At 42.6% G+C, this 26,192-nt stretch overlaps 1 protein-coding gene across 1 annotated transcript; it reads left to right on the forward strand.

Annotated features, from left to right (window-relative positions):
* The first annotated feature begins 43 nt into the window (after positions 1–43).
* Positions 44–25,591, forward strand: arl3b (ADP ribosylation factor like GTPase 3b). The gene is made up of 6 exons (XM_078565132.1): positions 44–67; positions 7,942–8,085; positions 16,003–16,119; positions 20,316–20,366; positions 22,159–22,344; positions 25,184–25,591. The coding sequence occupies exons 1-6, from the start codon at positions 65–67 to the stop codon at positions 25,229–25,231; spliced, it is 549 nt and encodes a 182-aa protein (XP_078421258.1). The 5' UTR covers positions 44–64; the 3' UTR covers positions 25,232–25,591.
* The last annotated feature ends 601 nt before the right edge of the window (positions 25,592–26,192 follow it).

The following is a 26,192-nucleotide window of genomic DNA, read 5'->3' on the forward strand; positions in this document are numbered from 1 at the left end:
CCCTGGCGTCGGCTGCGAGCTGACGTTGCCGCCCATAGTTACCCGGCGCCGTGAGGAGGAGAAGATGGTGAGTGAGTGAGTGAGAGGGAGCTGGAGTCAGGGCCATTGAGGCGGACGGCTGGCGAGGAGGAGGAGGAGGGGGGAGGATATTAAATGCCGAGTGTGTTTCCCCCCCCCTCAGGGCCGGAGTTGGGAGTTGCCCCCCGGGGTTTGTTTCTCCCTCCCCGGTGCCGGCTCTGTTGTTAAGTGAGCGGTTGCTGTGACGCCATGGCCCATGGCTGTGGAGTGTGGGCTGAGGCCTGGGATTAGCCGTGGGATTCGCCGCGGAGGGGGCGGCAGGGATTTCTCCATAATCCCCCACTGTTATATAAATGGAACACACTTGGCTCCTTCAGCCACTGGCGCCTTGCAGAATACACTGGGGGGGTTTGTGTGAGCCCAAAGCTCCTGGTGGTGGCACCTGGGGTTTTAAAGCATTAGAACAACCCCCCCCCCCTCCCAGTCCAGCAGTGAGTTTGGATGTGAACTACCCCACCCTCCAGTCCAGCAGTGAGTTTGGATGTGAACTACCCCCCCCTCCAGTCCAGCAGTGAGTTTGGATGTGAACTACCCCCCCACCCAGTCCAGCAGTGAGTTTGGATGTGAACTACCCCCCCACCCAGTCCAGCAGTGAGTTTGGATGTGAACTACCCCCCCACCCAGTCCAGCAGTGAGTTTGGATGTGAACTACCCCACCCTCCAGTCCAGCAGTGAGTTTGGATGTGAACTACCCCACCCTCCAGTCCAGCAGTGAGTTTGGATGTGAACTACCCCCCCCTCCAGTCCAGCAGTGAGTTTGGATGTGAACTACCCCCCCACCCAGTCCAGCAGTGAGTTTGGATGTGAACTACCCCCCCCCAGTCCAGCAGTGAGTTTGGATGTGAACTACTCCCCCCCCCCCCCCCCCCAGTCCAGCAGTGAGTTTGGATGTGAACTACCACCCCCCCCAGTCCAGCAGTGAGTTTGGATGTGAACTACCCCCCCACCCAGTCCAGCAGTGAGTTTGGATGTGAACTACCCCCCCACCCAGTCCAGCAGTGAGTTTGGATGTGAACTACTCCCCCCCCCCCCAGTCCAGCAGTGAGTTTGGATGTGAACTACCCCCCCCCCCCCCCCAGTCCAGCAGTGAGTTTGGATGTGAACTACCCCCACCCCCTATGCCAGAGCCTGAATTAGGAAATCCACCTCATTCCTCTGGTTAGATCTGTCAATTCATTGAGCACTATAATCATTTATTTTCTTTAAAAGATGTAAACTTAATTTGACACACATCACTCCCCCCTCAGTGGAATGAATACGTTAGAGCCCATGATAGGATAGCTTTAATGATTTTCTTTTTGGATTTAATGGGATCTTTGTGTTGGCTGTTCACGATGATAGCCCTTCTAGATAATTAAAGAAAGCCTTGCAGTTGTACCTTAGGTTATTATATCTCAACGTGCTTTGCATCCGATTACTTATTTTCAAGTTCAGTGACTTGTTACATAGTCAGACACAACAGCCACTTTGTGTGCAGACTGCTCCCACAAATATCAACATGGTGATTTTCTTTCTTAATTTTGGGGTGGTTTTTGAGGGACAATATTAGTCATAACACTAGAATAACTCCTTTTTCAACCATTGGAGCTGAACCACTAGTAGGCTTGATGCCCCATCCAAAGAACTGTACTTGTTTTGTATCCTAGATAACCTTTAGGAAGTAAATTCTATAGGATTAAATGAGAAAAGTTTAAAGTGAGGTCTTAATGAATGTTAGTCGCAATTGCTGTTTGGTTATGTTTGTAGTTGACAGCATAGGAGCAAAACCGAATGGCACATCTCAGAATCTATGGGGCAGAGATGAAAAACTGCGTGGCTCAGCTGTTAACCCAGTAACATTCAGGGTAGAAATAAACTGGCTCATGATTCAACAAAGGATACAGAAAGTAATTGCAGGGCTATGGGAAAAATGCAGGGGAGTGGAACTAGCTGAGTTGCTCTTGCAGTGAACCGGCTTGACATGGTGGATCGAATAGCTCCTGTGTTGCAACCATTCAATGATTCTGGAAGTGTAGAAATGACCTGGAGTCTTCTCTGGTGGCTGCCACCTGAGATTTAGCCTTCGCATCTATTCCTCCTGTGGCCCCCTCGAACTGAATTTAATATGCCATTGGTAAATTGTAGCATCGGATTCGATCTTTGTTCCTATGTTATCTTTCTTTCTTATTCTAGTCATCAATTCCATTTAGGATTAATCAAATTATTGACCTGACCCCACCAGCTTGTCAGTGGTTAATTAATTAAGAAAATTAGGTGTTCCTCTCATTTGCTAATTATTGTAAGTGTTCTATTTGGGGTTCATACCAATTACGTTTCACCATTTGCTGGAAGAGAGTTGACTGTATGATGAAAGGTGTTTTGCTATAGTACAGTATTTACATCTTCACCGTCTTTTTACTTGTCAAACATAGCTTAAAAATGTCTTTCTTTAAGAGTGGTTGTTCTTAGAACTTCTAGCAGATGTGGTACTGCAGTAAGTAAAATTTGATGTCTTATAGAATTCGGAATCTCGAGTGGTATTGCTCATGGTAAATTGGATGTTTTACAATGACATAAGTATTAGTGTTATGCACAATATATTATTCTGCAGCAGCCTGGGTGGAACTTTAGTTAAGTTGGTCGATCCTTTTAAAGCCAAAAATCCTACTTACCATCAAGCATTTAGAATTGATTCTATAGGGCACTTGTTTGCATTATAATTATTTTTTTTGGTGTGGGCAAGGTTGCATTTATTGCCTGTCCCTAGTTGGGCTGAGGAGGAAGTCAGGGGTCTCACATTGAAGCATTGCATTATTGTTATGGTGCTCGCACAATGGTGTTAAGCAAGGAATTCCAGGATTGTGATTCCACACTGGTAAAGGATTAGCAATGCACGTCCATGTTCAGATGGTGTGTGATTTGGAAATCATGGTGTTCCTGTGACGTTTATGCACTTGTTGGCACAGTTGACCACGCCATTGTCCTCCAGCACTTCTTGTCTAACTGGATGGGAGTACATTAGCCCATTCCATTCTCAACCATCTAGTCATAGCCAGACACTTACCTGAAAAGGCTTTTCTTCCCACTCCTGCACCATTACCTCCGGAGTCCCCTAAGGATCTACACTTGGCTTCTTCCTATTTCTCATCTGCATGCTGCCTCCTGGTGACATCATCCTAAAGCACAATGTCAGGTTTCACATGTACGCTGACAGCACCCTGTTCTACCTCACCATCACCTCTCCTGATCCCACTTCTGTCTCTCAATTGTCAAATTGCTTGTCTGACATTCAGTTCTGGATGAGCAGAAATTTCCTCCAAACTAAATATTGTGAAGACAGGCGAAATTGTCGTCAGTCCCTGCCACTGACTCCATCCCTCTCCCTGGCAACTATCCGAGACTGAACCGGACTGTTTACAGCCTTGGGATGTCATATTTGACCTGGAGATGAACTTCTGACCACATGTCCTCGCCATCACCAAGGCCACCTATTTCCACCTCCATAACATTGCCTGACTCCATCCCTGCCTAAGCTCATCTTCTGCTAAAACCCTCATTCATGCCTTTGTTACTTCTAGACTTGACTATTCCAGTGCATTCCTAGATAGCCTCCCATCTTGCACTTTCCATAAACATAAGCTTATCCAAATCTCTGCTGTACATGTCCTAACTCCCGCCAAGCCCCAGTCATCCATCATCCCTGTACTCACTGACTTACTTTAGTTTTCGGATGGGCAATGCCTCTATTTTGTAATTCTCATCCTTGATTTCAAATCCCTCCATTGGCTCTCCATTCCCATTTCTGTAATGTCCTCCAGCCTCACAACTCTGATATATCAAGGGGCGAGTCACTTATCAGAGTACTCAACCTGTAACAAAAACAGAATTACCTGGAAAAACTCAGCAGGTCTGGCAGCATCGGCGGAGAAGAAAAGAGTTGACGTTTCGAGTCCTCATGACCCTTCAACAGAACTGAGTAATATTAGGAGAGGGGTGAAATATAAGCTGGTTTAAGGTGGGGGGGGGTGGGGGGAGAGAAGTTTGGGGGTGGGGGGGGGTGGTGGTGGTTGTAGGGACAAGCAAGCAGTGGTAGGAGCAGATAATCAAAAGATGTCACAGACAAAGGAACAAAAAGGTATTGAAGGTGGCTTGTCCTTACAACCCCCCCCCCCCCAACTTCTCTCCCCCCCCACCTTAAACCAGCTTATATTTCACCCCTCTCCTAATACTCAGTTCTGTTGAAGGGTCATGAGGACTCGAAACGTCAACTCTTTTCTTCTCCGCCGATGCTGCCAGACCTGCTGAGTTTTTCCAGGTAATTCTGTTTTTGTTTTGGATTTCCAGCATCTGCAGTAGTTTTTTGGTTTTACTCAACCTGTATCCTGCTTTTGTACCATGGTGTTGATATGACTGGTCCGGTTCAGTCTCTAGCCTTCCCCCCCGCCCCACCAAAATCGCAGGGTGTTGGTGGTTTGGATTTTGGTGATTCTGCTGTTGAATGTCATGGGGAGATGGACATAAGCTGGCACTTATATAGCGCAAATGTTACCATCACTTATCAGTCCAGTTCCTGCTACAGACTGGCATAGCTGCTTCATTATTAGAGGAGTTGTCAATTAAGTTGTATACTGTGGAATCATCAGCAGTCCTCTTGACCTTTTGATAGAAACAAGGCGATTGCCTTCAATTTTGCTAGGATTCCTTGGTACTATTCTTAGTTATGTGCTGCCTTGTCAAAGGCAGCTACCCTTCTTCCTTCTACTCTGACATTCAGTTCGTGTGCCCCTTGTCCGAATTAAAACTGTGCCCAAGTCTGGAGCCAAGTGATTATAATGAAAATTGAAACAGAAATTTCTGGAAATAGTTGAGTGATCAAGAACTAGGCATATGCCAGGCCATGAGGCTGCAGATTGTGGTGATATACTGCAGATGGCCCACAGCATCTCATGTTTTGGACTACCAGATCTATCCCCAGTTAAATCCACTTCAGTACAATGGTAATGCCACACTCATTAAGGGAGGAAGTCCTTATGATGGAAGCTAGACTTTGTGCAAGAGCCGTGTGATGGCCACTTCTACTTCTGTTGTGGACAGACATGTCTGTCATACGTAGATTTTGAGAACAAGGTCTTTTTGATTTCCTCGCCAACTAATAAGAGTGGTTTGATTGCTGTATCCTTTGGGACTTGTCTAGGTCAGTTGTGATAGTTCTACTGAGCATAGATGTTGAAGTCCCCCTTCCAAGCTACATTTGGTGCCCATGTTTCCCCTCCTAGCTTCATCCAGAGCGGTGTTCAGTATGTATTATGCAGCACTGCAGATACTACTCACTTAAGTAGGTTCCCACTTCTTGATACTGGTCAGCACTAGACTTACTAAGTTTTACAGATTTGAATTTGCCTATTGAAGGATTTGTTTTTAATATAGTGGAAATCTTAATTTGCAACCATTAAAAATTCAACTTCCATCTTTAATGTATTTAAGATCCACTCTTACTTTATCTAACGGAGTCTCAGAATAGTGAAGATGAATTTGCCATTTCTATTTAAGTGAGCATGTTACTTAAAATAATTGCTAGCTTCAGTAAAATGTTCTAATGTTTGAATAGTGGAGCCAAAGGTACAGTGAATGAAACTAGATTTACAGTTGTAAGAACATTCTGCTGTATTTGACTTGGCATTTAATGTTGGAAAGATTAGACATGCATGAATGAAACTTGGTTTATAGAGCAATGGAGTAACATTAATGTTTAACCTATTATGCCCACATATATTTCTATGGATTGATTTGGTTGTAGAGAATCATAGGGACCACCGCTCTTTATTTATATAAATTACTTACAATTTATTTAGATGTCTAAATCTGCAGATTACGGTAAAACAGTAAACGATGCGATGCTGTGCGCATGTATTTGAAGGATTTGGAGGTGCTGGGTTGATGAGCAGCTGGCGTCAGATGCAGTTTAGTTGAGATAAATGAAAAGTGTTGAAATTTGGCAAAAGGAAGGGAGACATGGAAGAAATACTCAACCGGAATATATGGAGGTAGCAGAGCAGGGAATAACTTTCAGGATATTGGTGTGCAGGTTAATGATTCCATTAGTCCACTGCCCACACAGTACTGAAAAAAAGCAAACAGGTGACAAAATGCAAAGGATTCAACATATAAATCAAAGGGATTGTTTTTAAAATTACAAGTGCCCATAGTGTGACCACATCAGAGGTATTGTCTGGTTGTGGTCTGTCCTCTATTTCAAAATTGATACAATTGGATAACACTCTTCAAAGTCCATAGAGAAGAGAGATTGTGCACCCTGAACTTCTTTCTTCAGAAGAAAAAGCACAGAGTTCATAGAAAATTAAGACTTTGAAAGATCAGAAAGTTTAAAACAAATTATTCCCCTGTGTGGAATTCCATAACTGGAGACAAGGTGAAGAAAACTAAATCACTGAAACCTCTTTAGCAAAATGGTGCTAAACATAGGGAGCAAACTGTCAGTTGAACAGGAAATTTCCAGATGTTTCAAAGGGAAATGGACAAGCTCCTAACACAAAAGAATTTATTGCTATATTTTATAAACAAATGGCATCTCACGGAAAAGAAATCGGATAACTCTCTGTCCATTGAGCCTGTCTGTCCAGTCTTCCACCTGAAATACATGAGACACAATGATAGGATTAGGGGTCTGGCTCTAAGCAGTAGAAACTGGGTCCTGATATCAGTTATATTGTTCTGGGTAGTGTGGAGAGACACTTCCAAAACCAAAATAGGTGAGAAACTATTGCACTTACTTCTTGAAACCAAGTCTATGCAATGGCTTTCAGTTACCTTTGGTTGTTAAGTGGTTACCATGTGACCAAGTGTTTTGAAGAAATTAAGCTCGAATGATTCATGGCCGCACTTACTGTAATGAGTAATAAACAGTTGATGCAAGGAATTGGGGTGTGGTGCCACACAGGAATATTTGAATTTTTCCAATTGCCCGTTACCCTGTGAAAGTTGAAAGGCAGGTCATGGCTGAAATTCCTGGGAAAGTCGATGGATGGAGCAACCATTCCCATGCAAGTGTGAATGCACCAAAGTTGACGTAATTCATAAAATGGGTTGTGACTGCCACATTTGTTTTACACCTAGAAAGCCAGGGGTAATGCTCAAAGCTCAGGGCACCTGCTAGATTATTAGTATGTAGGATTACGTTACATAGGATTACATAAGATATACAGCACAGAGACAGACCATTCAGCCCAACCATTCTTTGCCAGTTTATGCTCCTCTCAAGCCACCTCCTGTCTTTCCTCATCAAACTCTTATCAGCATAATTCTTTATTCTCCCCCATGCTTGCTGAGCTTCCCACTGAAAGCATCTATACTATTCACTTCAGCTGCTCCCTGTGGTATTGAGTTCCAGATTCTCACCACTCCTTGGGCAAAGTTTAAAAAAGGTGATTAAGCCAATGAGAAAACAGCAAGTAAATAATGCTGAACCTTAACTTTAAAAGCTTGACAATTTTGGGAGGCAGGAAAGAGTGGGGAGATGAGGAATTTTGAAAAAGTGAGTTGGAATAGGAGACTGAAATGGGTCTTGATTGTAATTCAAGTGAGTGAGAAATTACAGCATCTTAGCAGTTGTTCATGTGTTTCCATATCATGTTGGGGGTTGCATACACCACTCTGGAGGAAGCTAGGTACACATACTGTTATACAATGGTATGAATAGAGTGGAACAATTACTTTCTCCACTTCTAATTGATAAATGTAGCACTGTACAGTAAGTGCAAAAACAAGTATCTTCTTTGTATTCTACACAACATCAGTATGTAGCTATGTGAATCACTAGTGGAAAAATGTATACAGCTAAGAATGACTACTTTTTCTTGTTCTTAGGGTTTGCTATCAATCCTGCGCAAATTGAAGAGTGCCCCTGATCAGGAGGTTAGAATTCTCCTTCTGGGTTTGGACAACGCAGGGAAAACAACATTATTGAAACAGCTGGCTTCAGAAGACATCAGCCACATCACACCTACACAGGTAATGTTTGTATTAAGTGATGACTTCAAATTTCAAGGCTTCTTTTTAAATTGTAAAGATTTCAGCATAACTGAATGTTGCAGTGGGTTAGACACTGACTTTTCATCTAAGACCTGAGTTAAGATTCAGCCCAGACTGATGAAAAGAAAATCCTGTCTGTCTGCTGGGTAAAAGGGTTGTACACGTGATTAATTTTGGCTGTCTCGCTCCAGTTCTCCAAGGCATGGGGATACAGCAGAGAATTGTCCCTAATTCAGCTGTAACATGGTAATCTCACTAGGGAAGGCCACTGGATGGTAGGTGGGGGAAACATGATAATTGTATCTGCAAGGAAATGCCTAAATAGTCTGAAAATATAAGGATCTCACTGAAGCAGAACATAGGGATCTTTATTTGGGATCTAACCATGTTGTATCCAACCTTGGAAGGTACAACACTGACAAGCATGTCCCAAGCAGAAAATATTCCCTTCCCAGCAATAACAACAACCAGAGGTGAGGTAAGAGTGACTACCCTTGACATCAAGGCAGCATTTGACCAAGTGTGGCATCAAGGAGCCCTAGCAAAACTGGAGTCAATGGGAATCAGGGGGAAAACTCTCCACTGGTTGGAGTCATACCTAGCACAAAGGAAGTTTTTTTAAATTATTCATTCACAGGATGTGGGCTTTGCTGACTGTGCCAGCATTTATTGCCCATCCCTAGTTACCCTTGAGATAGTGGTTGTGGTTGCTAGATGTCAATCATATCAGTTTCAGGGCACCACTGCAGGAATTCCTCAGGGTAGTGTCCTAAGCCCAACCATCTTCAGTTGCTTTGTCGATGACTTTCCCTCCATCATAAGGTCAGGAGTGGGGAAGTTTGCTGATGATTGCACAATGTTCAGCACCATTCACGGCTCCTCATATATTGAAGCTGCCCATGTCCAAATGAGCAAGACCTGGACAATATCCAGGCTTGGGCTGACAAGTGATGAGTAACATTCACGCCACTCAAGTGCCAGGCAATGACCATCTCCAACAAGAGAGAAACCAACCATCACCCCTTGCTATTCAATGGCATTACCATCACTGAAACTCTCACTGTCAACACCCTGTGGGTTACCATTGACCAGAAACTGAACTATAAATACTGTAGCTGCAAGAGCAGGTCAGAAGCTAGGAATCCTGCAGCGAGTAACTCACCTCCTGGCTCCCCAAAGCCTGCCCATTATCTACAAGGCACAAGTCAGGAGTGTGATGGAATATTCTGCACTTGTCTGGATGAGTGCAGCTCCACCAACTCTCAGGAAGCTTGACACTATCCAGAACAAAACAGCCTACTTGATTGGCACCCCATCCACAACTATTCACTCCCTCCACCACGATGCACAGTGGCAGCATTGTTTACCATCTACCAGATGCACTGCAGGAACTCACCAACGCGCCCTAAATAGCCCTTTCCAAACCCAGGACCATTATCATCTAGAAGGACAAGGGCAGCATACACATGGGAACACCACCACCTGGAAATTTCCCTCCAAACCACACACCATCCTGACTTGGGACTATATCGCCGTTCTTTCACTGTCGCTGGGTCAAAATGCTGGAACTCCCTCCATCACAACACTGTGGGTCAACCTACACCACTCGACTGCAGCGATTCAAGAAAGCAGCCCACCACCAACTTCTCAAGGGCAATTAGAGATGGACAATAAATATAAAAACAAAAAACTGCAGATGCTGGAAATCCAAAACAAAAACAGAATTACCTGGAAAAACTCAGCAGGTCTGGCAGCATCGACGGTGAAGAATAAAGTTGACGTTTCGAGTCCTCATGACCCTTCAACAGAACTGAGTAAAATTAGGAGAGGGGTGAATATAAGCTGGTTTAAGGTGGAAGGGGGGGTTGGGGGGAGAAAAGTGGGCGGGGGGGGTGTTGTAGGGACAAGCAAGCAGTGATAGGAGCAGATAATCAAAAGATGTCACAGACAAAAGAACAAAGAGGTGTTGAAGGTGGTGATATTATCTAAGACAATGTGCTAATTAAGAATGGATGGCAGGACACACAAGGTACAGCTCTAGTGGGGGTGGAGTGAAATAAGACTAACGGCATAAAAGGTATAAATTTAAAAATAATGGAAATAGGTGGGAAATGAAAAATCTATATAAATTATTGGAAGAAACAAAAGAGAGGGGGAAGAAACAGAAAGGGGGTGGGGAGGGAGGAGGGAGTTCAAGATATAAAGTTGTTGAATTCAATATTCAGTCCGGAAGGCTGTAAAGTGCCTAGTCGGAAGATGAGGTGCTGTTCCTCCAGTTTGCGTTGAGCTTCACTGGAATAATGCAGCAAGCCAAGGACAGACATGTGGGCAAGAGAGCAGGGTGGAGTGTTAAAATGGCAAGCGACAGGGAGGTTTGGGTCATTCTTGCGGACAGACCGCAGGTGTTCTGCAAAGCGGTCGCCCAGTTTGCGTTTGGTCTCTCCAATGTAGAGGAGACCGCATTGGGAGCAACGAATGCAGTAGACTAAGTTGGGGGAAATGCAAGTGAAATGCTGCTTCACTTGAAAGGAGTGTTTGGGCCCTTGGACGGTGAGGAGAGAGGAAGTGAAGGGGCAGATGTTGCATCTTTTGCGTATGCATGGGGAGGTGCCGTAGGTGGGGGTTGAGGAGTAGGGGGTGATGGAGGAGTGGACCAGGGTGTACCGGAGGGAACGATTCCTACGGAATGCCGCCAGGGGGGTGAAGGGAAGATGTGTTTGGTGGTGGCATCATGCTGGAGTTAGCGGAAATGGCGGAGGATGATCCTTTGAATGCGGAGACTGGTGGGGTGATAAGTGAGGACAAGGGGGACCCTATCATGTTTCTGGGAGGGAGGAGAAGGCGTGAGGGCGGATGCGCGGGAGATGGGCCGGACACGGTTGACAGGGCCCTTGAAACGTAAACTTTATTCTTCTCCGCCGATGCTGCCAGACCTGCTGAGTTTTTCCAGGTAATTCTGTTTTTGTTATGGACAATAAATGTTGGCCTAGCCAGTGACGCCCAAACCCCATAAGTGAATTTTTAAAAATGCTCACCTTGATGAGCACAATTTTTCAAAAGTCATTAAAATATATAAGTTGAAGGTAGCATGTCTGTCATGCAAGTGCAATTTTAAGTGCTACTGACCTCCACACTTAAATACCCAAAGTATATGACACCTTAGGGGTCAAGGAAAAGAGACAAGGCAGCAGAAAATATTTGTGTGCCGTATACTGGAATGAGTTTGTTCTTGCAATTTTCCCACATGCTGTGTTCCTGATGTTAACTGTGCCCAATAGCACTGAAGCCATTGTGCCCTATGAAATATTTGATTAAGGTGCCTGCTTAGCTGATTAATTTGCCCTGGACTGGCTGCCATTTACCTTTGCTGTTTCTGGGTGTCAAATACGAGAGCTGAAATTTTAATGTAATGGTCGTAGATGGCAATCAGCCAGTTGCCTTGCATAGCATATTTCAATTAACCTGCTCTCCCACTTGAATCAAGAGGAATATATATTTTCTTTCTAACCCCTTTGCCACACCCCCTCCCCCCACTGCTCCTGGTGTGTAATTTTGCCATTTTGTGTTAGCTACCGTTAAGAGAAGGAAAATAACTAGCTCCCCAGATGACTGACACTGCACCATTGTGATTTACTCCATGAGTCCCATTGACCTTTATAGCTGTCTGAAGGTTACTTGTGGGGTTTCCCATTCTTGTGGTGAAGCAGCAGGCCTAGCTGACTATCTTGTTTTTTTTTTGGAAAGCTGTTATTTGATAACCACCTCAGATTATTTAAAGTCTGTAACTAGCAATTGAAACCAGTATTTCAAAAATTAGTGAGTTACTCAGATTTGAGCATCCCCTCCTTGGTTATTTTAGAAGCTTATATTTTTTTCAAAAATCTCCATTTAATTTTCATTCAGTTGCACATTAGGTCGAGGAAACTGTTTGAATATTAAGCACAACTAGGCGTCATGTTAACTTCAGGTGAGAAAGCTATCTTCTGCGACCCCCCAGCCTCATTCCCAAGATATGCATGCATACTACAGTTCTTTTTGTAGCACAAGATGAATCCTGTAATGTCCACGAAATTAAAGGGTGCTTCGACAGGTCTTCCACCTCCATTCTGCAATACCATTCCTTAGAATGTGTTTCTCACTGCAAGGGTCAGAGAAAGCCGTGGTGCATTCTGGAAGCATTTCATGGACGGTTGGAAATAAACAGTTTTTCCTTTTAAATATTTAAATAAATCCAAAAATACCCCAACCATTTCTCTTCTTGGGTTGCTCAGTTGCTTATCTTGAGTCATTGGGTTTCCTCTACTGTTGTGATGATACCAAATCAGTTTGGATTGCCCCAAACTTACTTTTTTTGGCACCCTTTTGATGTTTTTACATATTTCCCCTTCCTGTCCCCAAGTTCAACATGATATTCCTCTCCCCACCCTCCAGCGGTTTAAACTGGTCACCCTCTCCCCCTCCTGTCCTGTTCAAGCTGGCACTCTTCTCTCCCCTTGTGTTGTTATTGTTTCCCAACTTCTCCAATTGAATGTTGGTAGCCTCTTGCCTTTGTGCTGCTCCTTCTAAGCACTGCTACCACCCTTCACTACACGCTGCTACTGCTTGAAGTAATTCAATGCCATTGCGCAAATGGAAATGCCTGATATCAGAAGAATTCCTCCTATAGTGTGCAGTAGTGTTTATGTGGAGGAGCAGCAACATCATGTGGTAGAAACTAACAGCCGTGTTAAGGAGAGAGCAGATGAGGGCTAGGTAGCCTCCGCTTATGGGCTGGATTTAGACCATGGGTGGTAGTTTGGATAGTCAGTAGTGGCTTAGGCTGTACATTTTCATTCTGTAGTCTCCAGGGTTTCTATTTACATTCTGTAGATTAATATCAATTCTGCTAATTAGATTTTTTTGGAATTTTAAAGTGTTGAAAAGTGCGACATCGCCATGTTTAATTTCTATAGCAGCAAATTAACAAATTTGATAATGGTGCTGAAATTGGTACCTATTAAATACAAAGTGTGTTCTCTGTTGCGGTTCTGTGATGTAATGAAAACAAGTTTGCAAGCCAACTGGGGAAAATATCCTTTGTACAACCTTCTGTCAGTTACTATATTAGGCAGATAATTGCTTAGCAAACAGCAGAAACTCTTCACGACAGCACGGATTAACCTACAACCTCAGATGAAATATACATTGTTTATGGCTCCCTTAATCCTACAGATGCCATACAAAATGCCCTTGTTCAAGGTGGCACAGCACATTTATGCTTTAAGTGTCTAGTGAATAATGCCCTTCCTATAATTTTTGTATGGTTCACAACTATTTTCTACAGAGACTAGGGATAAAGAGAATATATGAAGAACAGTGGGATCCAATTTATATTGTAATAGTGCGTTGTTCAGCTTACTGTGTTTAGGTTATGATTAGTTGTACAGTTAGAACGAATATAAATTCTCTTAGTTCTGTTTATGCCAAATTTCAGGTAAGATAATTATTATCAATTAATATAAATTTTAAATTGGTCCACAAATTTTAGAATGATTCCAATCACATAACTGAATCTCTGAGTTGGCAGTTCTCGATTATAACAGGATTGGCTTGAAGTGTAAAAATTATGTATGCATTCGAACAACAACAAAGTTACCTGTGTTTTAAGGTTTGATTTAAGATATAATTCAGAGTTTTAAAACAAATAAGTTCCAAATACTTAATAATTCTCCCAAAGCAAATGTTTTGGTTATTGAATATCTTCTTCCATTATTTCCACCTTCATAAAGCCACCTTCCTGTGCCCATACCTCACCCCATCTATGGCCGAAGCTCTTATCCATGCCAACAGACACGACAATTCCTAGTCTCTGCTAGCTGGCTGCATATACTCAACCCTCTAAACTTTAGCAAACCCAAAACTCTGCTGCCCATATCCTGTCCTGCATCATATCCTGCTCGCTTTTTGCTTGACAAATCTACTGGAATTTTTTGAGAATGTAACGAGTAGAGTTGATGAGGGGGAGCCAGTGGATGTTGTTTATTTGGACTTCCAGAAGGCTTTCGACAAAGTCCCACATAAGAGATTGGTGTGTAAAATTAAAGCGCATGAGATTGGGGGTAGTGTATTGAGATGGATAGAAAACTGGTTGGCAGACAGGAAACAAAGAGTAAGAATAAATGGGTCTTTTTCCGAATGGCAGACAGTGACTAGTGGGGTACACAGGGATCGGTGCTGGGACCTCAGCTGTTCACAATATATATTAATGATCTGGATGAGGGAACTAAATGTAATATCTCCAAATTTGCAGATGACACGAAGCTGGGTGGGAGGGTGAGCTGTGAGGAGGATGCAGAGATGCTTCAGTGTGAATTGGACAAGCTGAGTGAGTGGACAAGTGCGTGGCAGATGCAGTATAATGTGGATAAATGTGAGGTTATCCACTTTGGTAGCAAAAACAGGAAGGCAGATTATTATCTGAAGGCTATAAATTGAGAGAGGGGGATGTGCAACGAGACCTGGGTGTCCTCGTACACCAGTCGCTGAAGATAAGCATGCAGGTGCAGCAGGTGGTAAAGAAGGCAGGTGGTAAAGAAGGCATATGGTATGTTGACCTTCATAGCGAGAGGATTCGAGTACAGGAGCAGGGATGTCTTGCTGCAATTATACAGGGCCTTGTACACCTGGAATATTGTGTGCAATTTTGCTCTCCTTATCTGAGGAAGGATGTTCTTGCTATAGAGGGAGTGCAGCAAAGGTTTACCAGACTGATTCCTGGGATGGCGGGACTGACATACGAGGAGAGATTGAGTCGATTAGGATTATATTCGTTTGAGTTCAGAAGAATGAGGGGGGATCTCATGGAAACCTATAAAATTCTAACAGGACTAGACAGGGTAGATGCAGGAAGGATGTTTCTGATGGTGGGGGAATTCAGAACCAGGGGTCACAGTCTGAGGATACAGGGTAGACCATTTAAGACTGAGATGAGAAATTTCTTCACCCAGAGAGTGGTGAGCCTGTGGAATTCGCTACCACAGAAAGTAGTTGAGGCCAAAACATTGTATGTTTTCAAGAAGGAGTTAGATATAGCTCTTGGGCGAAAGGGATCAAAGGATATGGGGAGAAAGCAGGGACAGGCTATTGAGTTGGATTATCAGCCATCATCATCATCATGAATGGCAGAGCAGGCTCTTGGGTCGAATGGCCTACTCCTGCTCTTATTTTCTATGCTTCTATGTTACTCCATCCCCACTGACCCCTCTATTGGCTCCTGCACATGTAATGCTTCAAATTTTAAATTCTTGTCTTTGCATTTAAGCCTCTTGCTCTGACCTAGCTCTAACATCTTCCAGTGTTACAATTTCTCCATTCCTCTGACTCTGGCCTTTTGAGCCCCTTCTTTTCCCAGTGGGCATGTCTTCATTTGGCTTAGGTCCCACATTGTGGAAGTCCTCTCCTCAACGACATCTACCTCTTCACCTTCCTCTCCTCCATTAACATCCTTATTAAAGCTTTTTGATCACTCCTCCAAAAACCCTTCCTTTTGGTTCAGTGTCCATGTTTCTTTCTTGGATGCCTGCGAAGCAACTTGGGACATTCTTCTGTTAAAGATTCTATATGAATGCAAAATGTTTCTTTGTGAGGCCTATATTACATTTCATTATATCTGTAGGATCTTCCCTAGTCCTGTGGGCAAACTTAAGTATTACCTGAAAAGGAGGAATATAAAGACTGCAGTTTTTTAACTTGAACAAAATAGGATTAGGAATGATCTGAATTTCAACAAGAATGTTAACATGGCTCTGCAGTAGAGTTATGCACCATGGCTCATTTGTTTGGGTTTAACTGAGTTTCACTGTAAACTTGTACCGGAACAAACTTCAGAAATAAAAGAAACCTTTCTTGTCTCCCCAGGGATTTAATATTAAAAGTGTGCAGTCTCAAGGTTTCAAGTTAAATGTATGGGATATTGGCGGACAGAGAAAGATAAGGCCGTACTGGAGAAATTATTTTGAAAATACTGATGTGCTTGTGAGTATTTGCATATTTACCCACGTTCTCTTTTACATTCAACCATATTGCCTACTGACTATTACCAGTACTGGTTCATTCTATAACTTACGTTCCTCTATTAATGTAAACAAAATGTTACCAAAAATATTGTTAGGATTTGAATTTGTTTATTAGCTGTCATATGCTACTTGGCTATCATTAATGCAGAGGATAGATTGGTCCTGTCGTTACTCCCTCACTCCAAGTACAGCAATTGAACTTTTTTTTTAAACAAATTGTTTACGATGCTTCACTATGTAACCCTATAAAACTTGGCCACAGCTGTGGAGCCAATGCGCTGCGGTGACTTTAGGTAAGAGGAGGAAGTTTGGTTAACAAGTTGGGACCTCTCTCAATCTGGTCTTGTGGAATATGATCAGGCCAGAAGGACTTGAAGGGCAATTTTTTTTTTAAAAAATGAAGGTTTTGATTTTAAAAATAAGTGTTGCACATTTTCCTCCTTTTCTCCTTTTTGAATGTGTAGGGAATTGCAAACCTACTTACAACAATGTTGGCTCATGCACCCCTGTTTGCATTTACAGTACAACTATTGTGTTGGTGCCAATTGTGTTCTTTACTACAAAAGTGTAATGTAAACCCCAGGTCTAGGGCCAGTGAAAACCTGATGCTGGTGTGAAGCAGAGCAGCAGTGTACTCCAGTAAATGTCACTCTGCTTTGCAGTGGAGTCAGGTCAGAGCCTGATTTTCATGTTATAGTTTTTTTCATTCTTTCACAGGACATGGGTGTCTCTGGCTAGGCCAGCATTTTTATTGCCCATCCCTAATTGCCCTTCAGAACATAAGAGCTAGGAGCAGGAGTAGGCAATTCAGCCCCTCGAGCCTGCCCCGCCATTCATTACAATCATGGCTGATCTCATTTTGGCCTCAACTCCAATTTCCTGCCCTCTCCCCATAACCGTTCAACCCGTTAGTAATTAAAAATCTGTCTATCTCCTCCTCAGATTTATTCAGCGTCCTGGCATCCACTGCACTCTGAGGTAGTGAATTCCACAGATTCACAAACCTTTGAGAAAAGTAATTCCTCTTCATCTCTGATTTAAATCTACCACCCCTTAGCCTAAAACTATGGCCTCTCATTCTAGAATGCCCCACAAGGGGAAACATCCGCTCCACGTCTACTTTGTCTATCCCCTTTAGCATCTTATATACCTCAATTATATCTCCTCTCATCCTTCTAAACTCTAGCAAGTATAGACCTAAACTGCTCAATTGCTCCTCATAAGACAAGCCCCGCATTTCTGGAATCAATCTAGTGAACCTCCTCTGAACCGCCTCAAATGCAACTACATCCTTCCTCAAGTAAGGGGACCAAAACTGTGCACAGTATTCCAGGTGCGACCTTACCAATCCCTTGTACAGTTGCAACAACACTTCCTTATTTTTATACTCTCTTCCTTTAGCAATAAATGCTAAAATTCCATTTGCCTTCCTTATTACCTGCTGTACCTGCATACTAGCTTTCAGCGATTCATGCATGAGGACACCCAGATCCCTCTGCACTGAAGCATTCTGAAGTTTCTCTCCATTTAAATAATAAGTCACCTTTTTTATCCTTCCGACCAAAATGGATAACCTCACACTTATCCATATTAAACTCCATCTGCCAAATTTTGGCCCATTCACCTAACCTGTCCATATCCATTTGTAAATTTCTTATTTCTTCCTTGCAACTTACCTTCCCACCTATTTTGGTGTCATCTGCAAATTTAGCTGTAGTACCTTCTATCCCTGAATCCAAGTCATTAATATAGATTGTAAATAGTTGGGGTCCAAGGACCGAACCCTATGGCACCCCACTAGTTACAGCTTGCCATCCAGATGAAGACCCATTTATCCCGACTCTCTGCTTTCTGTTGGTTAGCCAATCCACTCTCCAGGCTAATATATTACCCCTAACTCTCTGTGATCTTATCTTGTGTATTAATCTTTTGTGTGGCACCTTATCAAAGGCCTTATGGAAGTCCAGATATAATACATCTACAGGATCCCCATTATCCACTTTGCTTGTCACATCTTCAAAGAAGGTGGTGGTGAGCTGCTGCCTTGAACCCCTGCAGTCTAATGTGGTGTCGGTACACCTGCAGTGCTGTTAGGGAGGGAGTTCCAGGATTTTGACCCAGTGACAGTGAAGGAATGGTGATATATTTCCAAGTCAGGATGGTGTGTAGCTTGGAGGGGAGCTTGTAGGTGGTGGTGTTCCCATGCATTTGCTGCCACAAAGTAAAGGTCACAGGTTTGGAAGGTGCTGCCGAAGGAGCCTTGATGAGTTGTTGCAGTGCATCTTGTAGATGGTACACACTGCTGCCACTGTGCATCTGAAGGAGGATGGAGGAGTGAGAGGATGTTGAAGGTGGTAGTTGGGGTTGCCAATCAAGCGGGCTGCTTTGGCCTGGTTGGTGTTGAGCTTTTTGAGCATTGTTGCAGCTGCATTCATCCAGACAAGTGGAGAGTATTCCATCACACACCTGACTTGTGCCTTGTAGATGGTGGACAGTCTTTGGGGAGTCAGAAGGTGAGTTACTCACTGCAGAATTCCCAGTCTCTGACCTGCTGTTGTAGCTACTGTATTTATATGACTGGACCAGCTCAGTTTCTGGTCAATGATAACCCCCAGGATGTTGTTAGTGGTGGGATTCAGCGATGGTAATGCTTTTTAATGTCAAGGGGCGATTGTTAGATTAGTACTGCTATAGTGTCTGTATCAAGTGGAATGTGCCACTACTATAGCTGTCAGATAAAATCAGCCTCAATAATGCTTAAAACTCAAATTAAGGTGCCACCTATTGATTTAAAAAAACAGGACAACCTTTGGAAGTTATCTTTCTTGATCTCCAATGTAGAAAAGAATTTTTGAGGCCAGTCAAACTGTTTACCAAGCTAAAGCACAATCCTAAAGCACAAGAAGAGTGTGAGTTCAGCTGAAAGATACAATACTACACATGATCAACTCTGAATTACTAATAGACAACATTTGTAGAAACTATAAGGGTCACAACCAGTACAATTATTTTTATCCAAACTAGTCTTATAGTTTATTGCACAGTTGCCTAATCAATAGCTAAAATGGCTCATCGAGGGATGTTGAGGCCAGAACACAACTTTATTCAGAAACAGTTGGGTATTATCATGTGAAGCTAGTAGGTTTAGTGTTCTAGAAGGATGTGATCGAACTGGCCTAAGAGCTTTCTTTATTCAGACTGACCTTGTGGCTAAGGCATGAAAGTTAGCACAGTTCGCATTGCTCATTGTTTGATCCAAGTATGAGAATTGGAGAATATCCCAATTTTGAAAGGTAATGCATGCTAGTTCTGAAATTAGGAAAATGTAAGGTAATGGGAAGGCAGCCTTTCAATTATCCCTGGAGGAATCTTAACACTTCTTCTCTATTAACTAATAGCTCTACCTGAGCTAAGGGGGCATATATCATTAACTCACCCCAAAACCTCAGGAAGGGCAGCAACTCACCTAATGACCCCTTATAGCGATGGGCAATAATTGCTGGTCTTACTAGTGACACCCATATGCCAAGAATGAATCAAGTACCATACCATTCAGTACATAATTGATGCATTCTACACATACTTCAATTACACTCATGACAGTGGCCCATTGCTGACGTCTGTGCAACAAGCTCTAATATAGACTTAATATATGTTTCCAACTCAACCATGTGAAAACCTCTAAAACTTGACCATGGAACAAACAATTAAAGTTGGCTGTGTATTGATAGGAGCACACCTGAAATGTCAACTTGTCTGTTCTCTCCACAAATTTGCTAAATGTTTCCAGCATTTTCTGTTTTAGATTTCCAGCACCTGCATTTTTCTTTGTTTGCGTGGTAAAGCAGTACTGCTCCTGTTGCTGTTCTTTTTGGTGTACAGATAATTCCACCTCTGCAAGATTACCATAGTTAGCATCTTCATATTCTGTTGTGAATACCTTACTTGCTTCTGATTCATTGCTGCATATAGTAGTCAGGGCAAGAATTGAATTTGACCTCCCTGGTCTAAACTGGGCAACAGAGCATTTTGTTTTTACCACCATTTGAATAGCTGCTGTCCTGCTTGAGTTGTAATATGCAGGGCTTTTCCTTTTTGCTTTTGCAATGCACCTTCTCTTTTCTGACTTGTAAACTAATTGCACTTTTCTTCCAGATCTACGTCATTGACAGTGCGGACCGAAAAAGGTTCGAAGAAACGGGGCAGGTGAATGATACTATTTTACCTCCTGAAATTTTACACGCACAGCTACATCAATCCATGACATGGTACAGCATTACTCTGCAATAGCCCTTTTTGTTTTACCATATTGTTATGACCGTACAGTTGGTACAGCTGAGTTATTTAAAATCCCAGAGGGAAACTTTAAAAAAACTGTCATAACCTATCACTTTAAGTGTTATGTTTGAGATGTGACTCTAAATTCAGGAATCAGACCACCCATTCTCGAGGTTTTACATTAAAATAAATGAAACATTTTATTAATTTACACAGGTTAAAATATATATTCACATGGCTACAAATTACTACCATCATAACTTTTAACAAATTCCCAAACTAATCCCCATTAAGGCAACAGCAACCCATAGACTTAACCAGACACCAGGCAAAGCATTTTCACCTTACGAATTCAAAATGAGGTTCCTTTCACATTGGTTCCTGTGGAGACAGTTGGAGGCTTCCAGCTGCTTTTGATCTCACATTGCCTCTGCCCTACACACACACGAAACGGTTGTCTTGTTATACCTAGCACAGCCCATTGAATGTAAATTCTCATTGTATCACCAACCTCTGACTACACCTCTCTAACAATAAAACTCCTTTCATAGTACCAATTTTATTAGTAATATAAACATGTTGCTTGGTATCTGCTAGATAGGTGTCAGTTTTCACCCCACTTCTTGAATGCTCTATTCAAAAAACACAAATGCACTCTACCTCTTTGTTTACATCTCAAAACTAGAACACGTCAAAGCATCCAGAGTAGTTGACTTTAATCCAATTAAGACACACCCACAGACTAAACCTCTATTTTAAAAGAAAAATATTTTCCAATATATGCATTAATAGCTTCATGACAGTATTCAACAGGTTTATAACTAATAAAAATGAAGGTGGGCACAATAATTAGTGAACAAGGTGGGCTTTCTTTGAAAGTTAATGATACGTAGACAGTATTTTACATTCACGAGTGAGTTCTGAAGCACATAAAAGCAAAGGAATTTTTAGAACTCACATATCTATTCACTACCTCTCTCAATATCTCCGTCTTTGGCTTGGTGTTGATTTTTGCTTGATTACATTCGTGAAGTATCTTGGGACTTTTTTCTATATTGATGGCACTTATGGGTGAAGGTCAGGAGAACCAGTACACTAAATTGAAGGATTGAGTATTTCAGCTTAGTGATGATAAAATGAGCAGGAAGGATATTTAAAACAGTACTTTTTGCAGCTTAAAAAGAACAGGAGGAAAAATGTCAGGAGCTATAAGAGGAAGTCACAATGGAGCAGTGGGGTTTTGGAGGCTGAAGGATCAACTATTCCATGGGAAAATTTATCGCACTGTATGGGCAGACATTAGATGGCCCAGCCAAGAAAATAAATTGGTCTTTCAATTTATCACTCCATTCTATAGGTAAGAAAATCACTACAATCCCTTAAATTTAGCTTAGTTTCCATTGAATAGTTTAGGTATTTCTTGTCAATGTTGTGCAATCAACAGTAAATGTACATCTAAAGTATTGAATCACTTTGAAAAGAGAGCAAGCGCCAAGCCCCACCGGTTCATTTTTGTCTGTGAATTGGCTTTAGAAGATTGGGGTGCTTATCGGAATGGGATTCATAGCACTTTGGAATATCAGGAGCATAACTACCAATTTAAAGTGTTGTAGCTTTTCACTTTCAGAGCACCTTCATTTGAGGAGAGCAGTTGGTTCCAGCTTCATCAGCATACTCACTAAAGGACCAGTGTAATACTTTCATTTGAATACACTTTCAGGAGCTTGCTGAGCTGCTGGATGAAGAGAAGCTGAGTGGTGTTCCAGTTCTCGTGTTCGCCAACAAGCAGGACTTGCTTACAGCTGCCCCGGCCTCTGAGATAGCTGAGGGATTGAATTTGCACACGATTCGTGACCGTGTGTGGCAAATCCAGTCTTGCTCTGCGCTTACAGGAGAGGGTGTACAGGTATGCTGCTGTCATTACTTTTTTGTATTCAGAAAGGATGCAATTATTTTATCATGGTATACGTTGTATCCTGTTTTCTTTTAATCTTGGATTATGGTGACAGGCCAGTGATGGCTTTTTTAAAATAATGAGCGTAGCTTGGAAGGAGAATATTGGACTGTGTTGTTCCTGAGGGTGTGAGTATCCTGTGTTTTTTTAGACTATTAAATAGTATTAATACTAATAAATAACAAAATACTAAACAAATATGTTAGTATATTCCCTGGCAATCAACAGCTGGTTGTCATTCAATTAAGTTTACAGTGACTTACAGTTCGGGTTGGATATCATCACATATCTATGCTGAGTAAGTCGACTGCCATTTCTACACCACCATAGTCACTGGGGAATGCGCTTGACATGCATCAAAACAGCTATGTAGTATCGGCAATAATATAGACTGTGTGAGTGGTTCAGATAACTACAAATTGAGGTTTGCATTCTTAATTGGACATTTGATCCCTTGAGATTTCAGTCTTTGATTAATTCCCCGGATAGCATTTCATTGAAGAGATGGAAAGAAAATCCCTATTTTTATCCTTGTGTTTAATCCCTACATGTCCTCACCTCTCCTTATATCTGTAATCTTTTCTGGCCCCAATTATAGACAGCTTCAACCAAGGCTTTGTGAGACACTTTGGCAAAAAGACGTGTGAATTAGAATGCTGACACCTTCCTCCAAGGTTTTTCTTTCATTCACTGGATGTGGGCTTGCTGGCACAGCCAGCACTTATTGCCCATCCCTATTTTCCCTTGAGAAGGTCATGGTGAGCTGCTTCCTTGAACTGCTCCAGCCCCTGAGAAGTTACTCTCACAGTGCTGTTAGGTCGGGAGTTCCAGAATTTTGACCCAATGACAATGAAGGAATGGCAATATATTTCCAATTCAGGATGCTGTGTGACTGTGGTGTTCCCATACATCTGCTACCCATGACCTTCAAGATGGTGAATGTCATATGTTTGAGAGGTTGACTTGAAGCCTTGACGAATTGTTGCATTGAAACTTGTACACCAGTGCTTCTCAAACGTTTAATGCCTTGGACTTCGTGTGACCCCAGAGTACGATTGGAGTGGGGTAGGGGCGGGGGTGGAGGGGAGAGTTGTGGGTGGTTGACCGTGAAGGGGGAGTGGGGTTCAAATTGCTGTGTTTGTCCAGGAAAAGGCGACCTTGCAGCTGTCAAAACACAGTCTAAGCCTCTCAACAGCCATTTCTAACCTGGAGCTCATGACCCAAAAATCTCTTTCATTGTGGTAGCTCAGTGTAGATGAAGCCAATTCTCTCTGAATTCATTTCCACTTTTTACCACCAATCCAATTCACAATCATTCATCTCGCACTTAGGCCAGAGGAATCCCTTTTATTACATGCCCAGATCTCTAGACCATGAAGGAGATTTAGATATGTGTCTTGAACACCAAAAGCCTAATCTGCTTTAGTTAACCTTCACTTGCCCGAATGAGTGCAGCTCCAATAACACTCAAGAAGCTTGACACCATCCAGGACAAAGCAACCCGTTTGATTGGCACCCCTTCCACAAACATTCACTCTCTCCACCACTGATGCACAGTAACAGCAGTGTGTACCACCTACAAGATGCACTGCAGGAACTCATCAAGGCTCCTTCGACTGCACCTTCCAAACCCACGAGCACTACCGCCTAGAAGGACAAAGGCAGCAGACACATGGGGACACCACCACTTGAAAGTTCCCCTCCAAGCTACTCACCATCCTGACTTAGAACTATATCGCCGTTCCTTCACTGTCGCTCGGTCAAAATCCTGGAACTCCCTCCCTAACAGCATTGTGGGTGTACCTACACCACATGGACTTCAGCAATTCAAGAAAGCAGTTCACCACCACCTTTTCAAGGGCAATTAGGGATGGCAACAACTGCCCTGGCCTGGGTGGGGGAGTGGGGCACCAAGCATATCTGAATTGTTAGCCCATTTTTCAAAATGGTGAGTAGGGCACACTGTATTCCCAAGTGAGTCTGCCACCAGCACCTGTTCAGTAAGTTGTAATTAAATTTAACACTCACCTATAATCTGTTAAAAGGTGTTGAATTTACTGTGTAATTTGTTGTACAAAGGGACCTGGGTGTCCTTGTACACCAATCACTGAAAGCAAGCATGCAGATGCAGCAAGCAGTTAAGAAGGCAAATGGTATGTTGGCCTTTATTGTAAGAGGACTTGAGTACAGGAGCAAGGATGTCTTTCTGCAGTTGTACATGTCCTTGGTGAGACCTCATATGGAGTATTGTGTGTAGTTTTGGTCTCCTTATTTAAGAAAGGATATACTTGGCATAGAGGGAGTGTAGCGAAGGTTCACCAGACTGGTTTCTGGATTGGCAGGATTGTCGTATGAGGAGAGATTAGACCAACTAGGCCTGTATTCACTGGAGTTTAGAAGAATGAGAGGGGATCTCATTGAAACATATAAAATTCTGACAGGGATGGACAGACTGGATGCACGTTTCCTCTGTTCGGGGGGTCTAGGACAAGAGGTCACAGTCTCAGGATACGGGTTAGGCCATTTAGGACTGAGATGAGGAGAAACCTCATTTAGAGGTGGTGAACTTGTGGAATTCTCTACCACAGAAGGCTTTGGAGACCAAGTCACTGAATATATTTAAGAAGGAAATAGATTTCTGGACTCTAAAGGCATCAAGGGGTATGGGGAGAGAGTGGGAGTACGGTGTTGAGTTAGAGAATCAGCGACGATCATGTTGAATGGTGGAGCAGGTTCGAAGGACCGAATGACCTACTTCTGCTCCTATTTTCTATGTTTCTATATTTTTCAGGATGGAATGAACTGGGTCTGCAAAAATGTCCATGCAAAGAAGAAATGAAAACCACTCCCAAGTGCAAAGAAGGGAACCAGAAGAGACCATTCCTAGCTTGATGACACTAATTAATTGTTCCTGACCAAAATTGTTCCTGACCAAAATCTTCACTACCATTCACAGTTTTAGCTTTGTACGGCCTGGGAGTACTGTTGCTCCAATACACTACCTGAATTTCCACAACCCTTTTATAAATACTCTACTTGTTCTGTAAATGTTGCTACGATACATCAGTCTGTGCACTTTTTGCACTATCCTTCTAGAGGTAGTGTACTAAAAACTGCATGGACTGATGTGCAATAATAACTATTGTGGAACATGCCTCTATTTTGCTGGAAGGTTTAAAATAAATTGTCATTCTCATGGTTGGGTACGTGTTTATCTCACCCATCTTAGTGTTCCTTTTTATAAAACTTACCTCCCCCTCCTTTTGTAGAGCTGTACCATCCTCCTCATTTAAAATTATACTGATTTGTGTGGGCCTTTACGGAGGGCACCTATTCACCTCAATATGTACAGTTAACTATATATTTTCTCAATTAGAACAGGAACAAATTGCTGCTGCCGCTCCTAAAGGAAATGTTTTGCTTTCCTTTCCTATTTCTTCATGGATGTAAAAAGTCCTGGTGAATCATTGCTCCAAACCTTTTGAAGTTGTCACAAATTCAAACTGTGCAGGTACAGGAGAGATGGAAGTGAGTGGTTGCAGTTCAGACTGATTTTGCAGGTACCCGGCAAATAAACTCAACCCAGAAGTGTAGCAGTGAAATTTCCCAAAAGTTCTATTACAACCTTAGATGAACCACAAACTAGCCCAATGTCATAGACAAGTCTTTGGACCAGATGGGATGCACCTGATGAGTTGCCTCAGTTGTCACTTTTTCATCTACAAATTTGGTTCATAAAATTGATTTACAGTGGACTCAATTTTAACTCTTGAGTGGGAACGTGGCAAAGCCAGCGGCTG

This window comes from Cetorhinus maximus, chromosome 20, assembly GCF_964194155.1.
Source record: "Cetorhinus maximus chromosome 20, sCetMax3.hap1.1, whole genome shotgun sequence".
In the NCBI taxonomy this organism is placed as follows: Eukaryota; Metazoa; Chordata; class Chondrichthyes; order Lamniformes; family Cetorhinidae; genus Cetorhinus; species Cetorhinus maximus.